This window comes from Giraffa tippelskirchi, chromosome 4 (genome assembly GCF_054371585.1).
Source record: "Giraffa tippelskirchi isolate mGirTip1 chromosome 4, T2T-mGirTip1v1.2.pri, whole genome shotgun sequence".
Lineage (NCBI taxonomy): Eukaryota > Metazoa > Chordata > Mammalia > Artiodactyla > Giraffidae > Giraffa > Giraffa tippelskirchi.
The window spans coordinates 157,316,883-157,327,280 of NC_137278.1; the positions used below are offsets into that span (position 1 = coordinate 157,316,883).

Sequence of the window (10,398 nt, forward strand, 5' to 3'; positions counted from 1 at the left end):
TTTTTAAACTCTTATTTTTTGTTCTTTATAGTATTTCTATCTTCTTAGTCTCTGATGTAACCTACCCTTCCCATTTTGTATGCTAAAACAAAACCTGCAAGTGCAGTCTGTAAAGTCAATGTGTGTACTGAGAAACTGCAGTTTTCCTCTGCCAGTTATGATTCTGAGAATGGACATGGTAGAATAAAGTGAAAAATAAGGATAAGGGATATAGAAGCAAAGAGAGAAATATAAATATGGCATCATGAGATTGTATGAAGTGGAGGAAGTTAAGAGAAGAGAAATACAAACATAGTGGTAAAGCTCTATGTAAATCAACAGAGGTAAGAAAGGTTTTTCAGGGATAGGGTAGTGAGTTTGAAGGAAAAATTAAAGTAAGGTTAAAATATGTAGATATTAAAGGAGGAAAATTTTATGAATGAAATTTCTCTCCATCTGCTTGTATTCCTTATACTTACCTTTTTGTTCTCTATCTAAAATACAGACTGAAAACATGAACAATTTTGAGAGCAGTGTAGTCTAAAAAAAGATGATTAACAGGTAAATTTCAATACATAATGAATCACATAATAGAGTGATGCAAATTTTAAGAGACACATATGTCCCTACTGTAAGGATATTAAGTGTCTGGCTAATGTGCAATTAAAGAAATATTGTCTATTTACAACTATTCCCCTAACTGGCATATATTGAGTGAGACAGATTATTCAGGTTTGCACAGCCAGTAAAAGTGGACATGAAGATTAATTGAAAATGTGTTCTCTCTAAAGTTGTCCTCTTAGTAGTAAAACATTTTTAAAATAATTAGAAGCCAGAATATAGTGTATTTGCTCAAATTCATATATCAAAACCATATATACTGATATATAGAAATTTATGAATGAGAAGAGATGACTTATTTTTCTTGGACATTCTTGGAACACTCAGAAAATTGTGCAGCAATCTGCACAATCTGCACAATCTTTTTTTTTCTCATTTACACAATTTATCATAATGGCAACAATTGTAGAATGCATATATCTAAATAATTTTATAAGAATTTTATCATGTTACATCATTCCTTTGTCCAGCTTCACCAATCATATCACACCAACATTCCCCAACAGAAACTATAAAAAATTTACATTACAAACCATTAGAAAGAAGGCCTATGAACACACACACACACACACACAAAAAAGAATTTCAAGACTAAATTTTTGTTATGCTGCATTACGCTTCTTTCACTGTTTTTCCCTAAATAAAAATTTAAAAGGTTAACAAAAATAAGATAAAATAGAACTAATGTGCATATATATACACACATATGTATATACAAGAAAATATTATCTTTACATTTTAAGACATACCAATTCTTTTCATATGTTGAGTCCTAAATCATTCTGCCAAAAACATTTAAAAATCCAACATCTTCTTTACAGAAGACATATATACATATTCATTCATGTGAAATATCTATGCCTCAATATTTAGTTTTTGTCATCATGCTGAACAGTGTACTGATATTTCATTCCTCTCCAAATGGATTTCACTCCACTTCATAATCTGTGATTATAGTTTGTGACATATATTGCAAAGTTTGAAACAATTTGATTAGAACTTTAAACACAGTTTTTAGGCTAATACTTTAAAGTCCCCATTATATACTGAATACTTTTCTACGTACTACCCAGAGTGCCATACAAATTAATAAACTCTTGACCACATGTAGTGTTTATGCCTTCTGTGCCCCAAAGGAAAATATCTAAAGATGATGGAGAATTCTCAGGAGGATGAGATTCATGAACACCATTTCCCAAAGGACAACAAATTTGTATATTGTAAAGTGTTCTCTCTAGGCACTAAATAATTTTATATATATATATATATATATATATATATATACACACACACACATATATATAACTACTTTTAATGTATTTCCAAAGAATTAAGTATAATCTGCCTAATATATGATTGCCCTCCCACACATTCATGTTTTGAAATCCCAGAAACACAGATAAATATTTGAAAGGAGAAACAGAAAAGATTATTTCGTTTTAGTTAGCAATAAATAGTAAGAATATTAGATGGAGAACATAGCTTGTTATAGAAAACATTGTATCTTAGGCTAAATGCATAATTATTAACAATTCAGGTATGCCCAAAGAAAAGTTGTTCTTTGTTTTCCAAATAGTGTCTGTGGTATTGTCTACTAGAATGTAAATTAATAGTTCACAATAACTGAGCATTCTCCATTTCTTCACTATCAATAGAATATTCATCTATGTGTACATGTAGCTAGCCTTTTTTGCAACTTGTTGTGGTCATTTGACTAAATTCTGTTCAAAAGATGTAAATGGAGATACTTTGTGCAACTTTCAGGCATATCCTTTGATAGAAGGGGCTTGTTCTCCTCTTTCTATTCCCCTCCGCCCCTCGCTGTTCTAATGCAGTTGGGATGGAAGTATTCTGAGCCATGAGTATTCGAAATCTCACTAGGAATGGTGAATCAACAAGACAGCACACACCCAGGTTCCTGAGCCCATCACAGGCTATGTCAGCATAGAAACACATGACTTAATGAAGAGTTTTCAGAATACCAGCCTGAATATTCAAATGAGATAAAAATAAACAATTTTTAAACCACTGTGATATTTATCTTTCTCATACTCTACCAAATCTAGGATGTTATACAAATCTAAGAACGGTATGAAGTTTTATTACAATTAAGAGGCAAACAGGTTAGCCCATCACCATTTCACAAGTATTAACAGAAGAACACAGCCTACTGCCAAAGAGATGGAAATTTTATTATTCACTACATAGGTGAAAGCATGAGCTTCATGTTCTCATGTTTCCCCTTTTCCTCTAAATTCCATGAGAACCTCTAGTGGATGTTGTTTACAATAGGCTCCTCTACCAACAATAACCTTAGAGGAACCCCAAGGTTAGTTAATTCTCATCTTTTTAAAGGGAAAATCTGCCTAAATTTGCCCAATTAGAAGACAATGTCTTTAATTTTCTGAAGGAAATGAAAAACCTGCCAAGGCTGTAAAACATTCTTGAGAAGGCAGTCCAGGACAAGACTTAACCACAAGCAGTATAGAAATATATACAAATAAAGCCACCCCTTATTTCTAAACCATTTTGACTTCTGTTGAAATTTCTCCTAAGTACATCATTCTGTTGAGCTCTCTGATTAAACTGGAGGACTCTTCTCTCACTTCTAAGGTGCAAGTCACAAATATTTCAGAAGAGTCAGCCCAATGCTCAGTCTTCACACAAGAAATACAAACCCAAGTGTGCATGAGGTTTCTTAGAAAGAAAGTGTTTACAATTTTGCTGCAAGAGGCACCCAAATTAAATCTTATCTTATCAGCATAGCCTTCCACCTGGCTGGTAAACCTCAGGGTTCCCACTTTGTAACTTGGTTTTGGATGGAATGTTTTAATCCAGTCTGTCTTATTTAATTTAATCCAATTTAATCCTAAATTAATCCAATCTGTCCTATTTGCTCATGCCATCAGACATGTGGTATTTTTCGCCCTTACTCACTGGCTGAGAGTAGGGGTGGGAAAGGCATCAAGAAATATTTCGCCTTAGGATGAGGAAAGTGGGTGGGGGCTGCTAGTGACCTCTCCTATCTTGTCTTTTATCTTGATAACCTTTCTGAGTGAGGATGGCAGAACCAACTGTCATGTAAACTTAAGTTGCTTGCAACTGTTCAAGAGATCTGCAGTGGAGTGTTCTTCTTCTAGAGGGAGGCTCCAGGGATAGTTTTACTGACAAAGATCATAAATGTTTGTCCCAACTCATACTTGCTAAGGTCTAAGGTATTTTCTCACTATACGCTAGGTTATTCTGTCCCTGCACTTCCAGAAAAGTTGGTTCTCCATTTCAGTTAGTATAATTTCATCAGTGTTTCCAACATTCCCTACTCACACTCAGACCTTTCTTCTAGAAGAGTCTAGTGACTGAATGACAAGCACCTTTTAATGAAACTTAACCAGAATGGAAAAGGTCAGTTTTCATTCCAATCCCAAAGAAAGGCAATGCCAAAGAATGCTCAAACTACCACAAAGTTGCACTGATCTCCCACACTAGTAAATTAATGCTCAAAATTCTCCAAGCCAGGCTTCAATAGTGTGTGAACTGTGAAATTCCAGATGTTCAAGCCAGATTTAGAAAAGACAGAGGAACCAGAGATCAAATTGTCAACATCCACTGGACCATTGAAAAAGCAAGAGAGTTCCAGAAAAGCATCTACTTCTGCTTTATTGATCGTGCCAAAGCCTTTGACTGTGTGGATCACAACAAACTCTGGAAAATTCTGAAAGGATGATGGGAATACCAGACCACTTGACCTGCTTCTTGAGAAATCTGTATGCAGGTCAGGAAGCAACAGTTAGAACTGGACATGCAACAACAGACTGGTTCCAAATAGGAAAAGGAGTACGTCAAGGCTGTATACTGTCACCCTGCTTATTCAACTTATATGCAGAATACATCATGAGAAACGCTCGGCTGGATGAAGCACAAGCTGGAATCAAGATTGCCGGGAGAAATAACAGTAACCTCAGATATGCAGGTGACACCATCCTTACGGCAGAAAGTGAAGAAGAACTAAAGAGCCTCTTGATGAAAGTGAAAGAGGAGAGTGAAAAAGTTGGCTTAAAACTCAACATTCAGAAAACTAAGTTCATGGCATCTGGCCCCATCATTTCATGGGAAATTGATGGAGAAACAGTGGAAACAGTGACAGACTTTATTTTTTTTCAGCTCCAAAATCACTGCAGATGGTGATTGTGGCCATGAAATTAAAAGACGCTTTCTCCTTGGAAAAGTTATGATCAACCTAGACAGCATATTAAAAAGCAGAGACATTACTTTACCAACAAATGTCTGTCCAAAGTTATGGTTTTTCCAGTAGTCATGTATGGGTGTGAGAGCCGGACTATAAAGAAGGCTGAGCACTGAAGAATTGATGCTTTTGAACTGTGGTGTTGGAGAAGACTCTTGAGAGTCCCTTGGACTGCAAGGAGATCCAACCAGTCCATCCTAAAGAAAATCAGTCCTGAATATTCATTGGAAGGACTGATACTGAAGCTGAAACTCCAATACTTTGGTCATCTGATGTGAAGAATTGACTCATTGGAAAAGACCCTGATGCTGGGAAAGATTGAAGGCAGGAGGAGAAGGGGACGACAGAGGATGAGATGGTTGGATGGCATTGCTGACTCAATGGACATGAGTTTGAGTAAACTCCAGGAGTTGGTGATGGACAGGGAGGCCTGGTGTGGTGTAGTCCATGGAGTCACAAAGAGTCAGACACTACTGAGTGACTGAACTTAACTGAACTGGACCAGAATTAAGTGCAAATCCATAAGGTCCTCCCTTGTGAAGATGTTGCCAGTTGGAAGGTGTGCCAACCAGATTGATTGGGGGATACAGTTAGGGGAAAGTAAAATGTCATTCCCAAGAATAATCTAGATGGAATCTTGGGTTTTCCAAGTAGAAGTGTGTATCTCTCCACCTCCAACCTCCTTATTCTGCTTACTACCAGGAAGAAATGAAAGGAGATAATTCCTTTCTGGGAACAGTTGGATTCAATGACTACATCCTTTAGCTAGGTGCCAGGGATCAGGAAGAGATGAGAGAGATGAAATCTGAGTTTTGCTCAGCAGTTTGCACCATAAATGTTGTCAAATTGCAATTTCTCTGAAGAGCTGAACACCTGACAGAGATTAGTATCAAGAAGCAAAATTGTGTAGATGTAACCAACTGATCCCTAACTTGAAATATTGGCAAAATATGCAGAAATGCTGAACAGACATTTTTCAAAAAAGGCATGCAGGTGGACAACAGACACATGAAAAGATAACTCAAAATTGTAATCATTGGAGAAATGCAAACCAATACCACAATGAGATATCAATTCACACCTTTTAGAGCGACTATTATAAAAAAGACAACAAATAACAAGTGATGTGGAGTAAGAACAATTGTGAATTATTGGTGGGAATGTAAATGATGTAGCCACTACGGGAAATACTATAAAGTTCATAAAGAAATTAAAAATGGAACTACCATATGATCTAGAAATTCCACCTTTTGGTATTTATCTGAAGAAAATTAAAATTCTTATTCAAAAAGATATAAGGGTCCCTATGATTACTACAGCATAATTTACTACCACCAAGATATGACCATCATGGATGAATGGATACTCAAAAGTTAATGAAGAGATTGTCATTTCTCCATTGTACCTTCTTCCTTCCTTTTTGCCTGCATGCCTGCAGTCTAAGTCACTTCAGTCGCATACAACTCTTTGTGACTCCATGGACTGTAGCCCACCAGGCTCCTCTGTCCATGGAATTCTCCAGTCAAGAATACTGGAGTGGGTTGTCATGCCCTCCTCCAGGGGAACTTCCCAACCCCAGGACAAAACCCGCATCTCTTATGTCTCCTGCATTGGCAAGCAGGTCTTTTACCACTAGTGTTATCTGAGAAGCCCTCTTCCTTCCTTTGTTGTAAACTAATTACCCATGGATGGGTTAGCTTATTTCTGGGCTTTTTATTCAGTTCCATTGATCTATGTGTCTGTTTTTGCGTCCATAGCACACTGTTTTCATTACTGTGGCTTTGAAGTATAGTCTGAAATATGGAAGAGTTATGCCTCCAGCTTTGTTCTTTTTTCTCAGGATCATTTTGCAATTCTGGGTCTTTTTTGGGTCCATATAAATTTTAAGATTATTTGTCCTAGTTCTGTGAAAAATATGGATATTTTGATTTTGTCATTCAATTGTTCAGTCACGTTCAACTCTTCATGACCCCATGGATTGCAGCATGCCAGGCTTCCCTGTCCTTCACTATCTCCCAGAGTTTGCTCAAACTCATGTCCACTGAGTTGATGATGCCATCCCACCAACTCATCCTCTGCCGCCTCCTTCTCCCCATGCCCTCAATCTTTCCCAGCATCACGGTCTTTTCCAATGCTTTGCATCAGGTGGCCAAAGTATTGGAACTTCAGCTTCAGCATTAGTCCTTCCAAAGAATATTCAGGGTTGACTTCCTTTAAGATTGACTGGTTTGATCTTGCTGTCCAAGGGACTCTCAAGAGTCTTCTCCACACCACAGTTTGAAAACATCAGTTCTTTGGTGCTCAGCATTCTTTATGGTCCAATTCTCACATTCGTACATGCTACTGGAAAAAGCATAGCTTTGACTATATGTACCTTTGTCAGCAAAGTGATGTCTCTGCTTTTTAATACGCTGTCTAGGTTTTCATAGCTTTTCTTCCAAGGAGCAAGCGTCTTTTAATTTCATGGCTGCAGTCACCATCCTCAGTGATTTTGGACCCCAAGAAAATAAAGTCTCTCACTGTTTCCATTGTTTCCCCCATCTGTTTGCCATGAAGTGATGGGACCTGATGCCATGATCTTAGTGTTTTGAATGTTGAGTTTTAAGCCAACTTTTTCACTCTCTTCTTTCACCTTCATCAAGAGGCTCTTTAGTTCTTCTTCGCTTTCTGCCGTATGGGTGATGTTATCGGCATATCTGAGGTTATTGATATTTCTCCTGGCAATCTTGATTCCAGATTCTGATTCATTCAGCCCGTCATTTGCATGATGTACTCTGCATGTTAGTTAAATAAGCAGGGTGACAATATACAGCCTTGATGTACTCCTTTCCCAATTTTGAACCAGTTGGTTGCTCCATGCCCGGTTCTAACTCTTGCTTCTTGACCTGCTTACAGGTTTCTCAGGAGGCAAGTAAGGTGGTCTGCTATTCCCATCTCTTTTCAGAATTTTCCACAGTTTGTTGTGATCCACACAGTAAAGGCTTTAGCATATTCAATGAAGCAGATGTCTTTCTGAAATTTCATTGCTTTTTCTATGATCCAACCACTGTTGGCAATTTGATCCCTGGTTCCTCTGCCTTTTCTAAATCCAGCTTGTACATATGGAACTTCTCAGTTCACATACTGTTGAAACCTAGCTTGAAGGGTTTTGAGCATTACATGCTAGCATGTGAAATGAGTGCGATTGTGCAGTAGTTTAAACACTCTTTGGCATTGCCCTTCTTTGGGACTGGAATAAAAACCGACCTATTTTAATAGGGAATCATTGAATCTGGGTACTATGGTCACTTTCACAATATTAATTATTCTAATCCAGCGAGTTATTTAAGCTTTAAATAGGCTACAGATTGTTATTCATAAGTGAGTATGATAATACCTGTCTTAGGCTGTTTTCAAGCTGCAGGCTAATACATTTCACAAACCTGGCCATTGTAAGCAATTAGTTAATGTTAGCAATAATTTCTCTGGTTATTGCAAGGCAGTAATGCCTTAACATCTCTAGAGTTTCTTCAATCTGTTTCTAAAAATATACCAGAAGTCCAAGCCTGGTTGAAAATTTGAAACTATCAACGTGTGTAGTTTAAGAAATGCATTAAATTGGTTTGTTCCAAATTCCTATTCAGAATTCAAACTTGGAATCCACTATAGACAAGCTGATTAGTTGATCAAATCTAGGTGCATAGAATATACACCAAACTGAATCTCTAAATTTCTGAACAGTGGAAAGGAACATGGAAAATTGAAGTCCCGCTTTGTCTTCCTCTGAGGGAATTTTTAAAGGAAATCAACAGAGTCTCCAAATGAAAAGGCAAATGAATATGACCATATATAAGAAACGTATAAGTGATCTTAGCATGAGGAGAAAATAGAAGTGAAAGTTAGACTGGGATTTTTAGGCAAATCACAATGAACATTGTAAGTCATGTAAGATAATAATTTTATGTAGAACACAAACGTAGAAGAGATGTACAACACACTCCACATTTCTTGATTTATTTTACTTATAAACTCAGGAATGCCACTAATGTTGTTCACTTCATTGAGAAAACCTCTATCTTTTTGATCATGAGCTTAAAAGCATGTTTCACTTGTCTGTTTCTCAGCGTATAAATAAAAGGATTCAACATGGGGGCAACAGAAGTACTGAGCAGAGCTATCCCTTTATTTAAAGACACTCTTTGCTTGGCAGAGGGTTTCATATACATGAAGATGCAGCTTCCATAAGAAATGGACACAACCAGCATGTGAGAAGAACATGTAGAAAAGGCTTTCCTTCTCTTTTGAGAAGAAGGTATCTTCAGAATAGTCTTAATGATGTTTGTGTAGGAGAGAATCACTAACACCAGAGTAACCAGGAGAGTTAAAATGGCTGAGAGAAGCATCATTATTTCTACTTTATCTGTGTCTGTGCAAGAGAGTTGTAATATAGGAGATACATCACAGAAGAAATGATCTACAGTGTTGGCTGCACAGAAATCAAGCTGGAGACCCACGAGGAGTGGTGGAAAAATTATTATGAAACCAGCCAACCATGACGCAAAGACCAGTGAGTTGCACACTCTGCCATTCATGATGGTCATGTAATGCAGGGGTTTGCAGATGGCCACGTAGCGGTCATAGGACATGGCAGCCAGAAGAAAAAATTCAGTTGCACCCAAGAGAATAGTAAAAAACAGCTGTGCTGCACAATTGTTGTAAGAAATAGTCTTATCACCTGTTGCCATACTGACAAGAAATTTGGGGATGCAGACAGTTGTGAATGAGATTTCCAAAAGTGAGAAATTTTGAAGAAAGAAATACATGGGTGTCTTGAGGTGTGAATCTAGTAGGGTAAGGGTGATGATGATTAGATTTCCAGTGACGCTCAACAAGTAAGTGAAAAAAAGGAGAAGAAAAATAACCACCTGTAATTGTGGATCATTGCTTAGTCCAAGAAGAATAAAGGTTGTTACTGTTGTGTGGTTTCTCATCGCTGACTTCTATTTTAAAAAAAAGAAAGAAAGAAGAATCAAAAAGTAATAATAGCCTATAAAAATTTGCTCATATAATTTTTATTCAAAATTTCACTGAGTGCAATCCGTGAGGTTTTTTGGTTTGTTTTCTCAAGTGTCATAAATTCATGTGTTCCCAAAGGAAAACATAGTACATTGATAGTCATATAAAAATAGAAATAAAGAGAAAAAATAGTATTTAACTTGTGTTTTCTGTGTTTTCAAAGTTTCTAATCTATTTAGTATACATTAAATTATTTACATAACTTTCTTCTTCTTTCTTTATTAAAAGAATCATTTATGTTTATACTGATGAAAATACAAAGTAATTAAACTATCTTCTTGGGTCACAGATTCTAAGGCTACACAGAGCTTCCAAAGATCTTCAGAAAGCCATTTGCTTAAAAAAGGTTAAGTGTCATTATCTTCATTTTACAGAATGATGATTAATTCTACTCTGCCAAACATCTCTTTTTGTGTTTATTACAGTTTAAGTAAACTTTATAATTCTGGAAGTCAGATTTCACCTGAGGTAACTGCCTTTAAAAATTAACATAACTTGAC

General features: G+C 36.7%; 1 protein-coding gene across 1 annotated transcript; it reads right to left on the reverse strand.

Moving 5' to 3' along the window:
- Positions 1-8,874: 8,874 nt before the first annotated feature.
- Positions 8,875-9,813, reverse strand: LOC145545111 (olfactory receptor 6C74). Its single transcript, XM_081588833.1, has one exon. The coding sequence runs from the start codon at positions 9,811-9,813 to the stop codon at positions 8,875-8,877; it is 939 nt and encodes a 312-aa protein (XP_081444959.1).
- Positions 9,814-10,398: the final 585 nt, after the last annotated feature.

Bases quoted from the DNA above. Each gene is read 5' to 3' on its own strand.
- LOC145545111 (XM_081588833.1), bottom strand. From the start codon at position 9,813: ATGAGAAACCACACAACAGTAACAACCTTTATTCTTCTTGGACTAAGC.